Raw genomic sequence first — 24,259 nt, forward strand, 5'->3', positions numbered from 1 at the left:
TCTATATTGGCTCCGATTCCTGCAGACACCTCCTAATTTTACTTTAAGTTATACCTGTCATTTTCTTATCCGCCGAAAAGGAAAGGGACGGATAATTGACAGCTCTTAATTTTAGGAATAATGAGTAAATGAATGAATAACCCGCGCGAATCAAAAAGGTATCTCGCTGGTTTGCAAACCGTTTGACATGAGCCGGCAACATAATTCTGTGGGGTTATTGGCCAAGGTAAAAGTTTTAGACGGTTGTTTTAGATTTCTGCTTAAAATTGACGTGTGTTCCATAAATTTTATGCCTGTCGATTATCCGTCCCTTTCTTTTTTAGCGAATAAGAAAATGACAGGTATAACTTAAAATAAAATTAGATGGCGTTTGCACCATTGTCAATGAGATTTATATTAACATTACGAATTTACTTGTGCTCTCTAGTTGGACGTTGGACACCTAAAGGTGAATGACATTGAGTTCTTGTTACTTATTCATGTATGTCATTGATTATTTATTCAGTGTTCAGTGATTGCGTTCGTTCAAAGTACATCGAAAAATAACTCATTAAATTATTGATTGTTAAACAATGTTTATGACGTATCCAAGAAGAAGTTGCTACTTACGTACAATTTGCGCTTTATTTTTTAAAACGTTCTTGTGAACTACGTGTAAAACCGAAAAAAGTTTATAATATAAAACATGGACCCTGCATTTATGTGTAGGTGAGTAGAATTTTATGAAAGACTAGAAAAAAAATATATTTGTGTTAAAATCATAGTAAAAGTGTTAAAATATATTTCAACAGGAACGGAGCATGATCTTATAAAGTGTGTTTTTATAAAAAAAAACAACAAATCTCTATAAGGTTGAACAATGCTCAAAAAAAGGTTCTTTAATGCCTACTGTAAATATAGAACCTAAATCAAGTTTTAAACGAACACGCAGGCTCTAAAATGAATGTTGTGGAACCTCATATAATGTTACATAATCTGTGGAATGCCATAGACAATAAATGTGACGACACATACACGCTTTTACACCCGACTATTGTCATCAAAGTCGTAAACGTAGGTTGTCAAGGCTTCTCGACTATTAACTCGCCCTTGACCTAAACACCTCTTTCAAAGTGGTTGAAAACTATCAAAAACAAAGTCTGTTTTTTTATTATGGAATAATAGGATTGCCAGAAAAAGTTTAAGGAGAGGTTCTACAGTTCCAACTAGTCAAATCAGTTACATTTTACTAAACGTCAAAACACGAAATTACTTTGGAATTTATATGAAAAAGCACACTGTTACGTCATAGAAAAACGTGATAAAATGACGAACTTAAAATTCTTAAATAAGTTACTTAAATAGAAAAAAGAAAATGTTTTTCGTTCATTTTAGATCTGTCTTTATTTAGTAATCAGAATTTCATGTAAGTATGTAGTCGTTACCTGTAGTCGTTACAGTAATAACCAGGGTTGTTGAGGTTGGTATTCCACCTCACAACGCACACAATAAGAAGAATTTCATAATTTATCTCGTACCTACCACTAGGTAGGTAGGTACGTGTACTAACACGACCCCATTATTAGGTAATTTAATTACCTCTAAGTAAGTAATTAATATTTCTTCTTTGTGTTCTGTGTTGTTGAAAACCACGGTAGACACGGCGCTTTCTGTCCCCAAAGGAAATAGGCATAAAATCATAGTTAGTTTACTCCGATACCGACCCCGCCGGCATGGTCGACGACTTCCCTCAATCAGCGCTTACCGCTATCGACCCACTAGGGTCGTTTTCTTTCAAATATTTTTCCTCTCAGACGACGCCCTAAGCCGAGGTTCGCGCCCAACTGGGCACCCTCAGGCCTGTTGTCTTAAACGTTGTACCGGGTGAGAGCCTTCAACGCTCCCCATTTGTCCGGCCGAGTAGTTTTCAAACAATAACTGCATGTAATAATTCCATCATTATACATACTATTACGATCAACAGATCATTTTAATACGATCGTCAACTGTTAGTTGGTTATGCCCTTGGGCAGTCCACGTAATGACTTGAAAGATTGATGAATTCACTAATTATACTTGTGACAATCAATGTATTATTATATATTTTAAACTTTTTGTGTTGCATTCCGAGTGTTAAGCGGGGTTCACATTGCGACATTACTGGTGTGTAACTAATTTGTAATTTGAGCTTTTAGTTACTAAACTAGTACTATGTTATCGTATAGTATAGTATAGTAAGTAAGTAGCTATGTTATCGGAGCCTTTATACCTAGAAAAACCATGTATGTAAGCGCCTTTTGAAAATTATATTTTTTTTATTTTTGGAAATATATTTTCTGGTGATTTTTCAAAAAGGCGCTTCGTGGTTCCGTATGTTCCCGTTGTAAAAACTCTTTAATAATGGGACACTGGCTGCTTTTGTAATAAAGCGAAATCTCTTCAACTATATAATAATATTATTATTTTTCGATTCACAGCGAGTTCTGAAGAGCAAGCTGACAAGACACCTTGATTAAAAAATAATTAAATTAGTATAGTTTATTTGTTTTTTGTACCAACTAGTGCAATAATATGATATATTAATAGTGAGATTTAATAAATGTTTCTTTCTTTCTATCTTTAGATTTTAGCTGCTGAGAAGTTAGCCTCAACAGACTAGATGTTGTTTTTTTTTTATGATAAACTTTGTGTTCACTTGTAATAAGCTTAGACATAAGTACTGTTTTACTTTGTTTAATTATGTCCGAACTAAATGTTATAATGTGCATAGCTGTAAGTGATCCATTAATACCTAAATAAATAAATAAAGTTCTTTTTACATAAGTTTTGGAGCTTTTTTCTACAACATTCCTTTTTTAGGGACATTCCCGGGAACGGCACATCACAGACTATAAAGTGGCGTTGTTAAGTGTTAGGATAAGTTATAAAAATAATGGAATCGATTCTAGCAGACCGACTTCATTTTAACTTGTCAGTTCTAAAAATAACACTATCCTTCTCTAATAATAAATGTAAGAGAGAGACATAGCTAGATTTAAAAATGGAGGGTGGGGGGAGTTAAAATGGCCACATCGAAGCAATTCATCTAAGAAAGCAATATTGGAATTTGACATTTGCGCATGTAAAAGTAAGTGCGCAATGCAAACAAATGTCAAAAAGCTGTTAACCTAAATTAATATTAAGTTGGTAACTGCTACAATCGGTAGTACTTTTTAAATTAGTTTTATGGATATCGTTAATTAAGGATCATGCATGATTCATCTGCAATAGTACCTAAGTGTGGCTACAAATTGTTTCTGCCCACCCTAATAGAGATTACAGGCGTGTGTTACATGACATTGTGGATGAAACAAATCTTATTCATATCATCATCATCACCAGCCCATTAACGTCCCCACTGCTGGGGCACGGGCCTTCCCTATGGATGGATAGGGAGATCGGGCCTTAAACCACCACGCGGGCCCAGTGCGGATTGATGGTTATTAACGACTGCTAATGCAGCCGGGACCAACGGCTTAACGTGCCTTCCGAAGCACGGAGGAGCTCGAGATGAAAACTTTTTTTTGTGGTCACCCATCCTATGACCGGCCTTTGCGAAAGTTACTTAACTTCAACAATCGCAGACCGAACGCGTTTACCGCTGCGCCACCTAGCTCTTCAATTATTCATATATATATATATATATAGTGTTGCTATTGTGAACTTTGTACAGAGCTGTTAAAATACTTTTGTAAGTAGAGAGGTTTTGGTTTTTCCGAGTCATGTTGTTTTCGCTTTAACTTGTTTTTGACTTGTCACTGTTAATGTAAAACGTTGCGGTCGTAGTTTCTTTGGGCATTGTTTTAAATATTTCAACGAAATTATTTCTGAGACTGCGTTTTTGATAACTGTAACTACTCTGTAAATTATATAAAGTACCGTGTTGCGCTATGAAGTACGTACGATTACGATTACATAGAGACTATTTGTATATTCTTCCATTTTTGAATTTATTGTTTCATTTATTTGCTTTTAATTAATTTCTTTTTAAAGCTTCGAATATCGAATCTTATATTTATATTGAATGTATTTGAAAATAAACTGCTTTTTGTTTCTTTTATAGTAGCCAGTATCTAACGTATAAACATTTTGCAATTTTTATTACTACACTTCGTCAACTGTGCAGGATTGGTATCATAAAATGATGTACTGGTAGCGGTTACATAACACTACTAAATTCTAAGAAGCAATTAAAGTCGAAGTGCGTTTACCGAGTCCACAGAGGTTATATCACGGCACTATACTCGTAAAGTACGCAACAGCCATTTAAATATAATGAAATGTGTCATGTGAGCTGTATAAGATTAAGTAGGGGAATATTGGACTAAACTAAGCTGTAAGTTAGTTTTTTCATTCATTTCAGCTTTTTTTATTACTTCGGGTATGTCGGCCCGATACGTGCTTTGCAAATATTTTATAGCAACTTAAATGCACGTCTTACTACTTATTCCTATGAAATAAATAACCTAACATTTTCTGGGACACAGACCACGGGTCATTGACCTTTCATTTCTAATACAATTCACGACACACTGCGTATATGTTATTATTGTAATGGTGTATGTACCGTGTGTAAATAAAATAAATGAATAACATAATAACAGTGAAGGTAATAATAACAAGGAGACCCCGACAAAAAAATGGCAGGACGATCGTGGTGACCAGACGCATCGTTTTCGAAATACGTGAAAAGTGGAAGTATGATGGGGAGGCCTTTGCCCAGACTAAACTAGAACTAAAATAAAGCACTATGGCCATAAGAGTGTATGTCACTGGCTTGCTTCTCAAACAGAGAGCGCCACTTCGAAGCCCGGTACCGGACTTGCACCAATTTTTACCCACGACGGAACGGAGCAGGTATATTCACTAACACAGTTGGCTCGACCATAATATACGATATAAAACGGCTCACCACCTATCACGTTGGTGTAACTGAAAGCTCGGTGAAGCGTGGATACTTAGTTCATCTTGCGATGGGTGTACGTCTGCCCCAATTGAGATATAGCCGTGAGCTTATGTTATTTTGGGATGTTATTGAATCTATATACCGCCCTGTTCCGTTAAGTTTTCGTCGTATTTTTTTTTGGAATTAAGATGGGTTTACTCTTGACTTCGTTCTTCCACGAGAAGAAGAGATCGACGGTGGAACGAGCTTACCCAGAAAATGCCTATTCACCCGAGATTTGAAGGACCCCAGGTTATAAGATACAGGAAACACCGACGCCGGCAGCCCATTTCATTCCTTGGCTGTGTGCATTATGAAAGATGAAGCGAAGCACTTGGTGCGGATTTTTGTATGACTCGCTTTATTTACGCTACTTATAAGAGTATATCAATAGAGACTCACCCTCTCTCCTCATGCCCATCTTGAGACATTTCCGCAGCCTGCAGTATTGGCACTGGTTGCGATGGTGCTGGTCGATGGGGCAATTGCGGTTGCCGCGGCACGAGTACGTGAGGTTGCGGCGCACTGAACGCTTGAAGAAGGACTTGCAGCCTGTTGGAGGAAGGATGGAGTTAGTATTGGCACATAAAATAAAGAATAATACTATGTACAGAACGGAAACTCTGCGCCCCGCGCCAATTCGAATCGCGCGCCGAATTCACCCCCTCTGGGTTCTGGGTCTGGGTCTTACATTAGTCTTAAATAAGCCGCTATGGAGTAAGGGACCTGATTGGTGTGGTTTTTTTTCTTGACATATTGAAGATTTAAAAAACAGCCTAAGTGGTCTAAGAGCATCCGTGGCCTAATGGTTAGAGCATTAGGCTCACCTGGAGGCACGGTTCGATTCCCGATGGGGACATTGTTGAAACCACTTTGTGTGACTGTCCTTTAAAAAAAACCCCTCCAAATAAGTATGTATGATGCTTCTTTCGGCGCCAGGATTATTGTGATTTGGCTGATTAACGAATTATTTACAATTTAAATAATATCAAATTTCATTCCTAATGGGAACATAGCATAAAATTATCCAAAACAAATAAATTAACAGTCAATCAGCGAGACATTTCGTATATTTAGATCGGAATCGGTTATTGGCAGTAGTAATTACTTGTTAGCTCAATTTCTTTAATGTTATTTAATACAATTAACATAAACCCATGAATCAATGGCTACCCGACATCGATAATTCGACGATTCGTATGGAAGCATCGAATCGAAGCGAAACTATAAAACAGTTGAAATACCACCTTAACGACCTAAAGACAGTTAAGACCACTCTCATGAATATATTATACGTAAATATTAGAATAAGATAATATTTGTGGCTGACAACTGGTTTTGTACTTCTTTTACTGGCGCTTCCACTAAACTTAACACTTATCTCTAAACCATTAAGACGCGCATTAGGTAAAAACCTCAAAGCTTACATTTACTTGGCGGTAAATATAAAATTGTCGATCAAGACAGAATGTGATTGTCATTATTAAAAATATAGCCGCAGAATCGCAGTAAATTATTTAGAGATGCCCGTAAATATCATTAGTTTTGTACTGTGTTGCCATTTATTAAAATTTGTCACAGTTATAAAGGTATCTGTTAGTTTCGGGTTATATTTTGTGACAAGACAGGACTAAGAAGCTCATAGACCGTGTTCTGTCGAATTTATGATCGTATTTTTCAATTTGGTTAATTTTTGGTGCGGAATTTAGATGCATATGTCGTAAATATTTAGATGCAAAATATACAAATTGCATTTTAGATAGTGTGGGATTTAGGATATTTTCTTACTGTTTTTTAAAAGGCCTTACCTTGTCTAAGCATACACGACAGAATCATAATAAATCGAGAACTGGTGCAGACCGGAGAGTGTTCGTTCTATACGTACCTAGTCATCAACTCCCTAGCATTATCCCGTTTTTCACAGGGTCCGCTTACTTAACTTGACGATTTCCAGTTTTTTACAGAAGCGACTGCCTGTCTGACCTTCCAACCCGGGAAGGGAAAACCAGCCCCATACAGGTTAGGTCACATACCTTCGAAAATGCATTTCTCGGGAATGTGGGTTTCCTCACAATGTTTCCTTCGTCGCTGAGCACGTGATAACCATTTATGATCCGAACATGAATTCAAAAACAAACTCGACAATCATTGGTTTAGGCCTGTGCTGGATTCGAACCTTTCAACGTGAGAGGCAAGCGTTCTACCAACTGGGCTGCCGCGGTCTATCTATCTACTCGGCCTGCATCCACCCACTGCTGGGTATAGGCCTCCTCTCTTTCACGCCATATTTTCCGGTCCTGTGCAAGTCTCATCCATTGCTTTCCGGCATATCTCACAATGTCATCCGACCACCGGGCTGATCGTCTGCCTCGATATCACATACCATCCCTTGGCCACCATTCAGTAACAGCCTTAGTCCATCTGTTGTCTTCCCGTCCCGGTATGGGTCTATAAGTACCTAGTATTAATCTTTATTCTATGATAGTAGGTAAAGTCTATCGTTAGGTATTAAGTGATTATAATGTATCTATTGTACGAAATTTTATTTCTATAAGTACTCTGCCTAGACTGTCGCGTGTTTAAATGCTATTAGCTAGAACACAAAAGAACTCTGTAATAGGTTAATTTTAAATAGAGAAGACAAATCGCCTGTTTGCTCTTACGTTTTAATTTGTTAAGCAGTTTATCATATTTTTATAAAATATTATCTTTTTGTTTATTTGAATAACTTTGTTTTATGAAGTTTGGAGATAGATTTTCTTACCTACTGTTTAATATTTACATGTACGTGTGTTTGACAGTTCTGATAAAATTAAAATAATAATGAGCCCGTTTTCTGCAGACACATCATAATTTTATTTTAAGTTATACTCATCATTTTCTTATCCGCCGAAAAGGAAAGGGACCGGTGATTGACAACTGTTAATTTCTAAATGAATGAACAACCCGGGCATGTAAGATAGGCATCTCGCTTATATGCAACCTGTTTTACATGTCCTGTCAACTTAATTCTATGGGGTTATTGGCCAATATAACATTTTGGGAGGGCTTTTTTCTGATTAAATTGGACGTGTGTTCCATACATTTTATGCTTGTCGATTATCCGTCCCTTTCCTTTTCGGCGGATAAGAAAATGAAAGGTATAACTTAAAATAAATTTAGACGGTGTGTACAGGAATCAGCACCAATGTAGAGTTTTGTCTCTCTATCAACTATTTTGGTGAAGTGTGATGTAAAAAAAGGAGATGATATAAAAACGATGCCTTGAAGCGACTGACATCCCTAAAAAGCTATAGTTTACAGATTTACTTGGTTTTTGCAAAGTGTGCCATACGAATAAATAAGTAAATATAGGCGATTTATCATAAATCCATCCCTAATACCTAAATAGTCAAACCTAAGTAAAAAAATCCTTGTGATTTCAGACAGACGCCTGAAGTACATATCTTCCTACCTTTATTATTTGGCTGATCTTCAACAAAAGGCGAATATTCCGCACTCGACTCGGATACCGTTACCGACTGAGCACGTAGAACGCAGATAAGATGCAGGCAGTCTGCACACTGTACGATTACAAGTTTATTTACTTATAGAAGAAAATAATAGGTAAGTATGTGTTTATTTTAAAGTTAGTGGAAGCTGCCATGGCTTCCGAACCCCAGATAATAGATTATATCGTAGGGCTATCTACACAGCATACCTATGTATACACAACACATGTATACACATCTACACACACACACACACACACACACACACACACACACACACACACACACACACACACACACACACACACACACACACACACACACACACAGACATACATATACACCCATGCTTATATTGTATATTCTTGTTGTAGCTTTATCTACTTAGATTAGTTTGAAAAATTATAATTTGGTTAACTATAAGTGGTTTCACAAAAATTGTACTCCCTTAATTATACATATAACAATGAACTGTTGTTAACCCGAATATGAAAAATAAAATAAATATGAGATATTTGACGTATTGGTTGTGTCTGTATGGTGAGGTGTACCTCTGACTATCGGGATATCATGAGGTTATATTATGTTATGTTTAAATATTTAAACCTCTTCCAATCAAGTTTATTGTACCGTTCTATTAAGGAGTACTGGTCAGGTTAGAGATGAAAACGAAGTTCGCTTTTAGGTTTTTTTTTAATAATTGACACCCAAAAAATTTGCAAGCAGACAAAAGAACCAGACATATCACTTTCTTATAAATCCATAGTCAACACTAGGGATATATATATACTAGCAGACAGACAAACAAGACATCACTTTATATATTATTATAACCCTAGTGTGCGTACATTTGCCATCAAAAGGGTTTCTTTTTTTATAAGTATTTTGTTTGTTATTTAATATAAACATTTAAAAACAAATATTTTATCTATAAGAAAGTGTACACAAAAACCACGAAAACCTAGGGATTCGTCGTACGTCGTAACAAATGTAGAAAATGTCAATACTCATCCTACACTCATGCTTAAAAACAAAGGATCACGCCTGTACGCCCGAAGGGGTAGGCGTAGGTGTATATTCTCCATTCCTCGGCCAACTAAGTCTCATGTAATATGACTCAAGCCTATTGCCAAAAATCACATAATTAACCACATGATAACGGTTCAAGATGCCCTCGATTACCTACTTTTGACTCTGCTTCCGTCATTAGGGAAAAGCCTAGATTTTTTTTGACGTGACTTATTGTAGATTTGATGCAGATGGCATTAACTACTTGGCCGGACAAATGGGGAGCGCTGAAGGCTCTCACCCGGTAAAACATTTAAGACAACAGGCCTGAGGGTGCCCAGTTGGGCGCGAACCTCGGCTCAGGGCGTCGTCTGAGAGGAAAAATATTTGAAAGAATTAATCGACTCTAGTGGGTTGATAGCGATAAGCGCTGAATGAGGGAAATCGTCGACCACGCCGGCGGGGTCGGTATCGGGGTCCTGAAGTGTTTGGTGTCGCGAGCTGATTGGCTGCCTCTATGGCAAGGAAAAGTCTAGAGCGACTAATACCAATGTAGAGGTATTAGTTTATGTATGTATGAAAACTTATTCCTATTTTTTATATACTTTGCGGTTTATAATAGGAAAATAGATATTCTGTCTACATTTTCCTTACCTTCTCCAACAAAAAATTTAGTGCGACTCAAACCGCTGCTTTGTAACGCATCGTTTACAGCCAGCTTTAACCCCATCGCGTCCGGTCTATAGCCAACCTAGCACACAGGGTCCCAATTACCTGTATCGTTGGGAATATCTACACTGTAAATTGCATAGCGCGATGTTAAGGAGTGCATTGACATCCAACAGATGAGGTGAAACGGACCAGTGTCATTGTTTAAATGAACAATGTAATTAGGTGGTATTAGCCGCTCTAGATTTATAATTGGTTATGAGAGCTTTCGGTTTATACAGGGTGTTAGTGACATCGTAACGAATACTAACCGGATGATGCAGACCATGATTCTGAGTTAATATCAAGTGGAATTTTCCGTCGCAAAATTAATATTTTTTTTTTTTTAATTATCATCCCTCAATGTTTTCGTTACGATGTCACCCTGTATTAAGCTACCTTGTGTATAAAGTCATATACGTGATACCTCTAAATAAGTTTTTTTTCTTTTTCTGTGTTAATGCGACGTATGGGTGTCGAGATAAACCTCTGTGGTTTAATGGCATCATTCAAACTTTGTACTTAGATTTAGGATTTAATGACATGAATTGAAAAAAAAAAGTCCGCAATTTCCCAATTGGTCCGGCTGAGTAGACAATGCCATAAAGTCATCTACAATATCTCAAGCCACATAATATGAAATAAATTTTATTTCGCTTAAGAAAAAGCATAAACTAGTTACATCATCGCATATGTGGGGCAGTAATACTTATTGCACTATAATCTGCAGACCATTACTGCCCTCCTCCTAATTACTATGGCGCGAAGCAGCTCACACTTTACTTTCAATAAAACTGTGCAATTTCTTATACACTTGTTTTATTTTCTTACTTCTTTTTATAGTACTTCACACAACTCACACGTAACAGCCTCTGTGGTCTAGTGGTTAGAGCATTAGGCTCACGATCTGGAGGGCCGGGTTCGATTTCAGGTGGGGGCATTGTCGAAATCACTACGTGAGACTGTCCTTTGTTCGGTAAGGACATTCAGGCTTGAATCACCTGATTGTTTGCAAAAAGTAAAATGATTCGGTGCTTCGGAGGGCACGTCAAACCGGTAAAACTCCCCACCAACCCGTAGCGGAGCAGCGTGGTGGAGTATGTTCCATATTCCCTCCGCTTGATTGAGGGTAGGCATGTGTCCAGCAGTGGGATATATCTAGAGGCTGTTTATAGAGGTATTTATGTTATAGTACTTATTTTTTTTTTAGGTTTTTAAAGCACTTTACAGTTTCTGGTACCTACAAAGTAGAAAAATTGTTAGTAGCAGTTTATTTTAAAGATGAATGGGACAATTTTACGTCCTCTAAACGAACTATCTACATGAGCATAAGGCTAGTACCTAACCTGCGAACAAACGGTTTATCAACTTCAATATTAATGCAAATGTAACCGAAAGTTGCCTTCTCCAACCTAACCTGTATTCGCTAGTTTTCAAGATGCCCGAGGGCCACTAACTTTAAAAAAAACACGTAATATCACAAAGGGGAGGTAGTAAGATATTACCAGTACTTATATATTTTTTCATTGTACGCACTGTTAGATTTATTTAAATAAAAGTACTAAAATCGATTTAATAATTGTATGTTGTCAATTCTATTATGAAATCGAGTAATAAAGTAGTATTGAGACGCCATCTACCTTCACTCTCGTTTACTTTGTGCTAGGAGTCGTGGCTTCCTTGTGAATATTAATTTAGTAGGATTATACGAAAATACAGGCTGATCACCTGATTGTCCGAAAGCACGTTAAGCCGTTGGTCCCGGTTACTACTTACTGTTGTAAGTACGTAGTCGTTACATGAGCCATGTCAGGGGCCTTTGGCGGCTCAATAGTAACCCTTACACCAGGGTTGATAAAGTTGGTAATCCACCTCACAACCCACACGATAGAAGAAGATTAAGGGCGAATATGTTCGTTATTCGTCCTTAATACTAAATAGTTGTTTTATTTTGGCCCATATGCACAATTCTAACCGAAATTAAAAAAGTTAAAAACCCCATGTGATTACCAAACGGAAAATGTTATCATCTTTAGTGTTAAATTTGTGTCAGCGGCTTGTTTCTAAAACTTCCAATTCTGTGCCGGACTTGCAATTTTCATCCAATTTTCCTAGCTCAACCAATACAGACGGTGATACGGCTCACTAGCTGTCACTTTGGTTTAACATCTTTCGATGGATGTACCTCTGACTAGCCCAATTGAAAATAGAACATATTATATCATAACAATTATACTTCGAGTAGATAGTTTTTTGTTTTTGTAAATTCTTTATTTAAATTAATATTACATGCTGTGGGTATTTTATATAAGCGACACTTAATGACTATGTTACTTATACATACACTATATTAGCTGGCCTTTCAAATTTACAAGATCAAAAATAATACTCATCACAACATGGGGTTTTTTGTAGTCAAGACTTAAGTTGGTAAAAACTTATGTTATCGAGTAGATAGTGGAATTGTTGAAACATAGTTCTTGTTCAAATCTAGAGAGTTATCGTTTCTCTTTTAAGTATATAAAATCTTAGCTGGTAGGTACCTACGTTCGTGCCATCAAGTGTGTTGTTAAATATATGTCCATATCTAACAGCCACCAGTAATATATCTTAGCCTTCGGTGCATGCTAGCAAGATTGTCGCAACATTTTTTATGGCAGCGATAATTCATAGTAGATGGGACGATCGTATTGCTTGCCTCGTAAACTGGCTGAATGCTGGTAAGCTCTTTGCCACGCCTGTCATTTCATTAGACAACAATTTAAACTTAGAACTTCGAACGTCAGGTGACAGGAGAAACAAGTGACAGTCGTCAACTGTTTACTTTGCGTAATATATTCAAAGTAATTTTCGTAAATAATTGTGCTATTATATAAACAAAAAACGAATAAAATGTAGATTATATATATCTAACAGTAAAAACTGAAGGTAAATCCAGTGGTTCTCGATAATAGACAGACATCTTTTTAAATGTGTATGATGATAAAATGGTCATATAGGACCGAATTGGAACAGACATGCATAGATACATACACAGCAGTCAAACACATAACCTTTCCTTTTGCTTCGCCCAGTCGGGTAATGACAGTTACGTAAATAAAATAAAGAGATAGGTTTGCCGTACAATATTGACTATCTGTCCTTTCTGACTAAAGTTTCAAAGATTACAACTTGATGAAATATTCAAGATGGTTCTTCGAGATACCGTGACGTCATCACAATAAAGGATCTAAAAATAATAGAGTAATAAAAATAAAACTGCAATTAATATGCAGACAATTATAAGCACGTCTTTGTACTCGTACTAGCCTTGTATCAAAGTATACAATTTTTTAACGACTGTATCTCTTACTGAACATTTTATACTTTATTTTGTTTTTAGGTTATACTTATGAATTTACAAAAACTATTGATATTATAGTAAAACAATACATTAAACAGGTAAAATTCATCATATTTAAAATATTTTAACGCACCTTTTTCGTGCCGGGCCTACTCTGTTGTTTATACCGACCCCGCCGGCGTGGTCGACGATACCACCACCACGTGAAGCTGATTAATTTTGTCAAATAACTAGGCACCCTCAGGCGTGTTGACTTAATATTTGTTGGTACAAATGGTGGTTGGTGAGAGCCCACAGCGCTCTCTATTTGTCCGGCCAAGTAGTTGATACCATCTAAGGCAAACCTACAATAAGTCACGTCAAAAAAAACCTACACATTACGTCATCGAAGTATATAATGATCTTTACTTTTAATCTGTTTTATAATTAAATCTATCGAACTTAAGAAATGAAATCTGAAATTGAATTAGACTAAAATCAATTAGCCGAGACGATAATATACGGTCAGTCATTGTGATCATTAATCATTAAGAGGTGTTTTATGTAATGATACGGATCCCTAAAAGTAATTAGCATCAGATAATCTTATGGTCAGGCAAATTCAGCTAGATGGGCGAAAGGATCTTACAATTAAAAACAGGGGAGTCGCAATGGCGACATTAATGCAATAGGCTAGCTTCCTACTAGTCAAATCAGTTACTTTTTACTAAACGTCAAAACACGAAATTACTATGGAATTTGTGTGAAAAAGTACACTGTGATGTCGATGAAATTAATATCGGAGTTATTATTACGTTTTCTTGATTAAAATTCATAAATAAGTTAAGTAAATAGAAAAAGGAAAAGCTTTTCGTTAGTTTTGGATCTGTCTTTATTTGGTAATCAGAATTTCATAATTTATCTTGAACCTAGTACACGACCCAATTCATTTCATCACCAGCCCATTAACGACCCCACTGCTGCAAGGCCGGTCATAGGATGGGTGACCACAAAAAAAAAATCATCTCCAGCTCCTCCGTGCTTCGGAAGGCACGTTAAGCCGTTGGTCCCGGCTGCATTAGCAGTCGTTAATAACCACTAATCCGCACTGGGCCCGCGTGGTGGTTTAAGGCCCGATCTCCCTATCCAACCATAGGTAAGGCCCGTGCCCCAATTCATTTAATAAGCAATATTGTTATTCGATATATTTTGTTGATATAGCCCATTTACGTGTATGCGCACAAATGTCAAATTGCAATATTGCATACGAGTATAAGATGAATTGCTTCTATGTCGCCCTTTTTAGGCTATTCTGAATATTGTAATTTATTTTTGTAATGCGAATTAAAAGCAACAACCAACCCACAGTGGAGTTTGATTTTGGGGAGCTGATGTTTAGTGCTATGCTTATGCGAAGACGACTTCTGGCTAATAGGGTAGTTTCCAACTAGTCAAATCAGTTACTTTAATTAATAAATATCAAAACAAGAATTTGCTATGGAATTTGTATGAAAAAGCAACCTCTGACCTCATAGAAAAACGTGAGAAAATGTCGCACACTGTTATATTTTTCTTTTGAATCAAAATGAGTGCGTTAATAAAATATATGATCTTGAACTACAACAGTATGCTAAATCAAGTTAGAAATCAAATTATTTTGTAGCCAGATGAATCAGACGAAGAACGCAATTTCGGAGAAGTACCCACAACACAAAACGCTTTATCTTACGGAAACTTAACATAAAAAACAATTACAGAAGTTCATTAAGGATTATGTTTTGGTAAGTTAAGTTTTACAAACACAAAAAAATGGCGTTGGATAGACAAGCATGGAGAGTACTACACCGACAAAAGCGTGGCGCTTAAGTTTAAGGCGATTGACCTTAAGTAAGATGATCCGTGCTTCGGAAGGCACGTTAAGTCAATGGTGCCGATTACTACTTACTGATGTAAGTACATAGTCGTTGCATAACTCAATAATAAATAACCCTGACACCAGGGTAGATGAGGTTATGGTAATCCCTTACAACCTACACGATAAAAGAAAATAATAACGTAGGTATAATTTTATTAAAGAAATGTCTACTTCCTTTACTCCTATAGACTGCAAGAAATTAATCACCAGCGAACCACTACACACACATACAACTCTCATACATACACTATGCCGTACACATTAATAACATCCCTTAATCATTTCATTAAGATACCACAAAAGGAGGAGTTAAATGAAATATTACCCGTTTTAATGACCTCTGAATCGGGCACTAATGGTCTAGGTCCTGTTTAGGCATTAAGAACGTCTAGATACCTATCCTAATGTGCTTTATTAGTTTGCTGCTGCTTAGGAATGAGGCCGCCGATTGTACTTCTTCCGACTTTATTTTTTTTTCGTTTTGATGTGCAATAAATTGTTTTGAATTTAATTCAATATAATATTAGTAATGATGATTCAAAAAGATGATTCCGCGTATTGGAGGGCACGTTAAGCCGTTGGTCTAGGCTATTAGCCAAAAAAACACGTCCACCACCCTGCAGTGGATCAGCGCGGTATGCTCCATACCCCCTCCGGTTGATAGAGCGGGCTTGTGCCCAGCAGTGGGGCGTATATAGGGTGTTTATGTTATGTATTGTAATGGTTACTAGACATTTACATATAGGTATTTAAACTTCTATAGGCAAGTGTGGGTTCATTTCATCGCTCGTTAAGTAAAATAAAGAATTCCACGTCGATTGTTGATACACTCCGATGTCATCCATTATGCATTTGTATGCTAATGTTCACCTACCCTTCACCTTCCTTCAAAATACTGCATTGTTCAACTCATTTACATTCATTATTTCACTAAATTCACTTTTTAAAGGGAATTCATTAAATATTGACATTATTTACTTTTGTATCTATGAGTGTACCTCTGACTACCTCTATGTAGAGTCGTGAGCTTTACGTTAATGCCATGTTGTTAACTTTTGTCATAGAATAAAGCAACACGCCGTAACACAGTATTGAGTTTATACAATACAAAAGTTCAATTGAAAACCGCGGAACTTTTTTCGTTCGGAAGACAACTATTAATTTTAGTGTGATAGTCCGAACGTTGGACAGGTGATAACCATAATAGATACTTATAATGGGCAAATTAGAACTGAAAATAGGAATTACATTATATTTAAGCTATTTATGTACCTGAAAATTGAGAACACGCAATTAGTATTTGTTTTGTTCTCATACGTTGAGAACAGCAAAGCAAATCAGAAACACGTGAGTCAGGGACAAAAATTTATCGCTTACCGCCTTCAAAGTTATTAATTGTTAATAAAAAGCTCTACGCGCGAAAATAAATCGCTTTTATAGATTAAAAAAAAAACTTAAACAGTATTTACGACGTGACAAACGTAACGACCTGTAAATTTCTATAAAAGGCAGTTAAAGTCGCACATTTTGTGTGTGCCTTGTTAAGGATTTCGCTCTAGTGCTTGTTAAACTAGCGTAAATTATTCACTAAAGATATCCTGTATACGAGAACAAAAAATAATCTTCGTCCCAAATAGCCGTAGAAGTAAGAGTAGAAGTAATGTCAGCAAATATATTATGAAAGGACCCCGCGAAATTGATAACAATGACGGACTTTTCAGCCTACTGAGAGAGCTGTCAGAATATTTTTGTCTCCTTCTCACTAGGCTGTTCTCTGTCTTTCTGTCCTACCAATCAATGCCTCAAAGCGCGGATGGCATTTGGATTAAACTCTTCAGCGATTCACCACAGATGTTTATTGACAGTTTTACTAGCGGGAAAAGAACCACACACGCGCCGCGCGGATTCAATTTAAAAAGTGGAATGAGATAAAAATAAATAAGTTTGGATAGACACTTATGTTTAGAGGCCGTCGTAAAGATAGGGTTAACTGCCACGGTATCGCGGGACAAAACATACCATAAACTGACCGGTTATAGTGGCTGATAGAGGTGGGAATGTATCGATAGATATATATGTAGTTAATAATTAATAATATAGTTAGTTAATAATATATAGTTAATAAACATGTAGTATTAGTTACAAATAGTTTAGCGAGGAGCTCGGTGGCCCAGCGGTAAACGCGCTCGGTTGCGATTGTTGAAGTTAAGCAACTTTCGCAAAGGCCGGTCACAGGATGGGTGACCACAAAAAAAGAAGTTTTCATCTCGAGCTCCTCCGTGCTTCGGAAGGCAGGCAGGCAGGCAACGCCGTTGGTCCCGGCTGCATTAGCAGTCGTTAATAACCATCAATTCGCACTGGGCCCGCGTGATGGTTTAAGGCCCGATCTCCCTATCCATCCATAGGGAAGGCCCGTGCCCCGTCCCTCTCAAATCCACCGTCTACAGGTAATACAAAATCGTTTCATGCGGAAAGCCACGGGAGCTCCGTGGTTCCTTCGCAATGAAAATCTGCACATTGACCTAGGTCTGCCAACCATTGCCCAATGGCTCAAATTAGCTTCCAAACGTTTTTTCGATTCTGCTCCGCACCACCCAAATCCCCTGGTAGTTGCGGCTTCCGAATACATCCCGCTTAAGGACGGTTCTGAAAAGTATCGGCGTCCGAAGGACGTAATATACGATCCCGACGACCCGATTACTCTAGCCATAGAGGCAGCCAATCAGCTCGCGACACCAAACACTTCAGGACCCCGATACCGACCCCGCCGGCGTGGTCGACGATTTCCCTCATTCAGCGCTTATCGCTATCGACCCGCTAGGGTCGATTAATTCTTTCAAATATTTTTCCTCTCAGACGACGCCCTGAGCCGAGGTTCGCGCCCAACTGGGCACCCTCAGGCCTGTTGTCTTAAACGTTGTACCGGGTCAGAGCCTTCAGCGCTCCCCATTTGTCCGGCCAAGTAGTTAATGCCATCTGCGGCAAATCTACAATAAGTCACGTCAAAAAAAAAAAAAAAGGCCCGTGCCCCAGCAGTGGGGACGTTAATGGGCTGATGATGATGATTAGTTACAAAAGAAGAAGCTCTATGCAAGAGCTGATAAAAATTGTAAAACAAGAAAATATTTTCTTCTATTCTCTGAACTTCTTTCAAATAGTGATGTTTAGCAGATCGCTGATTGGAGATGTCCTTAGAAAAGGTTCAAGATTCAAGAAACGATCTACTCTGAACCGGCGTGCGTGTACGAATGTGGAGAAGCAAGAGAAGTGTGTCAGGATCGAAGCAAATGGAATTCCATAGTCTCTGCTTACCCCAGTAGGAAATAAACGAGCGGTTATAGTGGCTGATAGTGGTGGGAATGCATCGATAGTGACTTAAACAAGCCAGTATGTTCTCTTTACATAAGTCATCTATGATACATTGATGAAGTTGATTTAGTGCACTTCACGACAGAGACTTTGTATACAGAATTTGTCATTTTATTCGGCTAAAATGACTCATAGATACAGCTGGTATATCTATACTAGACTGTACATGTCAGGTGGTCGTACATTGTCACCAGGGTTGATCAGGTCGGTCATTGACCTCAGTCTAGAAAAAAAGTTTGGGTTCAATAGTGATCTTTTGCCTCGCCTTAAGTAGTTATAGTTCCTTACCTTGTGATAGCGCGATTAAAAATATTACAGTTATCTGTTTGTAATGAACTGTATCGATAATAGAGATCATTTATTTTTACAAATAAAAAACATAATATAATCACTACAACAGCGACACTGCAAAGTATCAGTATGTCCAAAAGATTTTATCGATAAAATCTATCGACAAATCCCATCTCTAAATACAGGTGTCAACTCAGATCACTGTTGCTGCTCAGACGCGAGCATTTAAGTCAAAAGGAGCGCGCGGAGAACCTTTTCGTTATAACAGCTATAAACGCTTTAGTACGATTTGGTCGGAGCACTGGCCGATTTTTACTGAGACAAGGTTCCGAGGTAACGGCGGGAGGTCTGGTGTTAATAAAGTAGATTTGTCGACATGAAAATAACAGTTTACGGGCCCCGCACTAATGCTACGAGGTAGTATTCAAATTATAGGATTAAAAAAATAAAAAATAACATGAAATATATGCTCAGCACTTTTTCTCCTTTACTTTTTTATCTTAAATAGCACGTGGTTTGATTTCACAATCACTGGCTTTTGTTTTTTAAGAGATAAAACAATAGGTACTTTACTACCTTCACGATTTATTTGACTGAAAAGAGGTAGAAATATTGCGCAAATATGGTTTGGCCTATGCAAAATAGAGATTACAAAGTGTTTTTTGTGATTATGTCCCCGCCGGGATTCGAACCTGGGACCTCCGAAGCATGCCCTGAACGCTCAACCACTAAACCACTGAGGCCGTTAGAATTATAAAATAAGGATATCGCTTTTTATAAGATGGGGTAGGTATTCAATAAAATATACGGTTGAAAATTAAAACCCACTTGAAAAAATCACGCGCTAGGAAGTATGAAACAAGAAAATATTCTCTTCTATTATCTGAAATTCTTCCGAATAGTGATATTAGCAGATTGCTGATTGGAGATGTCCTTAGAAAAGGTCCAGTACGATCAACTCTGAACCGGAATGTGGAGGAAGCAAGAGAGGCAATTGGGATTCCATAGTCTCTGCTTACCCCGGTGGGAAGTAGGCGTGAGTTTATGTATGAATGTATTGTTTGTGTGTTGACCGCTATGGCTGTGTACATACTTTCATAATTAAAACGCCGTAAACCTCAAACAATGTATAAGTACTTTCATGACTTTGTATCCATATTCAATATTCTAAGTATATTTGCATACTATGATGGTGTACAAGTTGGTAAGTTATCACAAGCGCTAAGTTGTATTCTGCTTACTTGTGGCTCTGCCCATCCTGGAAAGATTACAAGTGTGGTAGGTGTAATATATAATAATATATGTTATAAGTAAGTATGTATTCAACTGGGAATCCTCAGGCCTGTTGTCTTAAATTTTGTACCGGGTGAGAGCCCTCAACGCTCCCCATTTGTCCGGCCAAGTAGTTAATGCCATCTGCGGCAAATCTACAATAAGTCATGTCAAAAAAAAGTAGGTATGTATATTTGTACAACTTTTGTGTCTGTAGCTTTATTGTTATCGGCTATTTTCAAGATATTTGGGTTTGATAGAAAAGTCGCGACCTTTCTGGCGCCAAAACATGTTAGTTGTAATCTGTTACAGATAACAAAATCAGGCTCGACATTATTAAAGTGTTTATATATTTCCGTTATTAACCGAATTAATAATATATTGGGCATAAATTACGTTAAATTATAGATTTATTTGTAAATGGTCCGGGTATTATTAGGCCGGTTTTCCCTTCGCGGGTTGGAATATCAGACAGGCAATCACTTCTCTAAAAAACCGAACCTGTCAAATCTTCAGGCTAGGTTAGGTTAGGTATGTGGACCCTGTGCAAACGCGATAACGCTAGGGAGATGATAGTCCGGCTGTATTTGGCAGGATTTCATCAAAAAGTTACATGTATTTTTATCAGTGTTTTAATTTAATTCATTTATTTATTCGGTATTATAATTATGGAGTAGGTATATACAATATTTATGGAGTCTTCATTACCAGGGTCTTTAGTTGTTTCCGACCGTAAGAGATTCGGACCGCAGTACGAATCGACTAAGAGCTCGTTTTGAGTTGAGTCGTTCCGCATCGCGATGTAAATCGCCGAAGAACTTTTTGTATGGCTCGGGAAACAAGTTCGAGATAATATGTTCGAGAATTCTTCGAGATGTTTCCTCTTCAGTCCCAGTCCTGCAGAGAGGTGTACTGAATTTTCAATAAAGCCTATACGTCATCATCAATATAAGGGCCACGTTGTCGGTGTAGCATTCTCCATTCATGTCTATCAAAGGCCAATTCTTTGACTTCCTTATAAGACACGACGTTCGCCTTCTCTTTCATTTATTCCATGTTCTTTCTTTCTTTCTTTCTTTCTAAACTCTTCTTGGTCTTCCCCTTCTTCTCTACATAAATATAAATAACTACAATATACCTATGGAAAATCTTCATAATGTAATATTGACGCACCAACATATGCGCGAACACTATTAACGTTTTATAGCATCTATGTTTCCTGACGTGGCATACCATCGTCAAATAAACTTGTGAAATAGTGGCAACGCATTTAGGTATTCAATTCCTTAAGTTACTTATTTTGTTTGTCAACTGGAATTAAAAAACTTATAACATACATACATAAATAGCCTATACACGTCCCGTTGCTGGGCATAGGCCTCCCCTCAAACAACCGGAAGGGGTATGGAGCAGACTCCACCACGCTGCTCTAGTGCAGGTTGGTGGAGGTATTTTTACGGCTAAAGCCTGGACCAACGGCTTAACTCCGAAGCACGGAATCAACTTATTTTTTCAGACAATCAGGTGATTCAAGTCTGTAAAGTCCTTACCAAACAAGGCCAGTCTCACAAAGTGATTTCGTCAATGTCCGCATCGGTATTCGAACCCGGACCTACAGATCGTGAGCCTAACGCTCTAACCACTAGACCACGGAGGCTGTTTATTAAAACAAAACTTATAAGATTAATTATTATTTTGTAAATAACTGTGTCCTTCAACTCCCCTTATTAGTATATTTTTAATAAATTTTATAATGTTAATAGTAACGTATAGCTATATAGACATGTTTAATTTGTTTATCTCTATGTTTAGTCTAGACTAAATGTTGCTTACTGATAATTATATTGTTGTTTTTCAAGTAATCCGGTCATCCAGTTTCAGAAGCCGCCATTTTGACTTGGTTTAGTCTTTATTTAGAAACTATTTAGAAAAGGGCTTTATTTAGTAATTCTGATTATTAAATAATGACCGTTTGCTTTTTTCTATTGAGATACTTAACTTATTTATGAATTTTAATAAGAAAAATGTAATAATAAGTGCGACAATTTGTCACGTTTTTCAGGTTGCTTTTTCATACAAATTCCACAATATTAATTTCGTGTTTTGACGTTAAGTAAAAAGTAACTGATTTGACTAGTTCGAAACTACCCTATTGGGGCCGAAAGAATAGTGATTTCCGATGTTATGACAGATATAGAACACTGTATCACAGTGTCAGTATACTAAGCACCCAGTTCCAAAAACTATAGCATGAAAAATAAAGAATAGGTTAATTAATATCAAACTTAGATTTCCTGTTTGAATATTTTCGCAAACTTTTATGTTTGCCGGAAACGGATGTCGGTAGATGGAATTTTTATCAGCTTTTTCCCTAACAAGTAGTCGGCGCTAAGCAGACAGGACTTCAAAGGAAGCCGCCGTTTGATAACGAAAAAAATAAGTTTCCATTCATAAAATAATTTCATTCATTCAATTGTTTTAATAAACAACTAATGTGTTCGACAGTTTATTTTAATTGGGACACGATTGCCTATATCCTAAGTATACTGGGTAAGAGCCTCAGCGCTCGCCATTTGTCCGATCAAGTAGTTAATGCCATAATTATGCGGTAAATCTACAATAAGCAAAGCATAAGCTCACGAAGTCACAAGTATATCAGTAGTCGGAGGTACGGTCACGAGCATTAATATGTATACACTTTGGTACCATGTCACATTAACTTTTTTGACAAATTGAACTGTAAGTCTCACTAAATGTCAAATATGTTTGTGCGACAGAGTCCTAAAGTGGGTACATTATATTGCTCATGACTGTACATCCATCGCAAAGTGAACTAAGCACCCACACCTCACCGAGTGCAGCGAAATCTACAATAAGTCACGTTAAAAAAATCCTAATTACATAAACACTATCAGGGTGTGTGCGCAGGGTCGAAGCGGAAAGACATACATCTCTAATACGATTTCAGAATGTTAATAACGAGATCGCGAGGAGTGGAAATCTGTTATTCGAGCCAAACATCCCAACAGGGGATAAAAGGATTAGAAGAAGAGAAGAAGAAGTTTGTATAATAGTATCTTGGCTTACCTATTGTCTGACAATGCCAAGGTGCTATATAAATACAGGGTGTTAGTGACATTGTAACGAAAACTTTGAGGAATCATTGAAACGATGATTCTTTGTTCAAATCAAGTGGAATTTTCCGTCGGCAAAAGTAAACTGAAAACTAATTAAAACACATAATAACGGGTTCTTACCGCGTTTAAATGGGGATATGAGACTCCCGATATTTCGACACTGTTGTAAGTGCCATGATCACGGGATGACTGATGAGATTGGAGTGGAGTAGGTAGATCCATAATTTTCTACGGGCAGACATATCTGTCTACCCTCTTTCTTTGCCGCTTGTTTATATTTTTGATATCGGAATGTTCGGAACCATCTGAACTCGCACCAAACTCACTACGACAAACCGCACTCACTGTGTCCTCACGTTTTTTCACCACATTAGGCCGTTTCAAGCTTTTTACAACACCTACTACTGGATTCCACATGGTCGATAATTTGAACCCGTCTTCAAACAACGTTTAAAACAATGTATAAACTGAAAACAACAAAAACTAAGAGCTGAAAATATTGAAAAAAAAAAATCACTTAAACTTTCACGAATGTTTCGACGGAAAATTCATCTTGATATTAACTCAGAATCATGAGCTGAATCATCTCCCTCAGTATACACTAACACCCTGTATGTAGAACTGTGATTACGTAGGTGATATTCTAGGTTAGACCGATATAATATAGATTAAAAAAAAACCCTTATCAATTTATGCATAACTATACATACCTTGGTTTATATTGGGTATTTCAGATAATTAATAATGTACTTAGGCCAGGCCCGCACTACGAGTTTTTCGCCG

At 37.3% G+C, this 24,259-nt stretch overlaps 2 protein-coding genes across 2 annotated transcripts in view; one reads left to right on the forward strand and one right to left on the reverse strand.

Annotated features, from left to right (window-relative positions):
* LOC126370608 (steroid receptor seven-up, isoforms B/C) overlaps positions 1-5,510 on the reverse strand; it is a 92,002-nt gene extending 86,492 nt beyond the window's left edge. Inside the window, exon 1 of the mRNA XM_050015568.1 lies at positions 5,366-5,510. Within this exon, the coding sequence (XP_049871525.1) occupies positions 5,366-5,384 (19 nt within the window). The 5' untranslated portion in view covers positions 5,385-5,510. The remainder of the gene's footprint in view (positions 1-5,365) is intronic.
* LOC126370560 (phosphatidylinositol 5-phosphate 4-kinase type-2 alpha) overlaps positions 1-23,149 on the forward strand; it is a 242,422-nt gene extending 219,273 nt beyond the window's left edge. Inside the window, exon 12 of the transcript XR_007566894.1 lies at positions 23,008-23,149. The gene's annotated coding sequence lies outside the window, so the exon portion shown is untranslated. The remainder of the gene's footprint in view (positions 1-23,007) is intronic.
* The last annotated feature ends 1,110 nt before the right edge of the window (positions 23,150-24,259 follow it).

The sequence above is a fragment of the Pectinophora gossypiella genome, chromosome 11 (assembly GCF_024362695.1).
Source record: "Pectinophora gossypiella chromosome 11, ilPecGoss1.1, whole genome shotgun sequence".
Taxonomy (NCBI): Eukaryota; Metazoa; Arthropoda; class Insecta; order Lepidoptera; family Gelechiidae; genus Pectinophora; species Pectinophora gossypiella.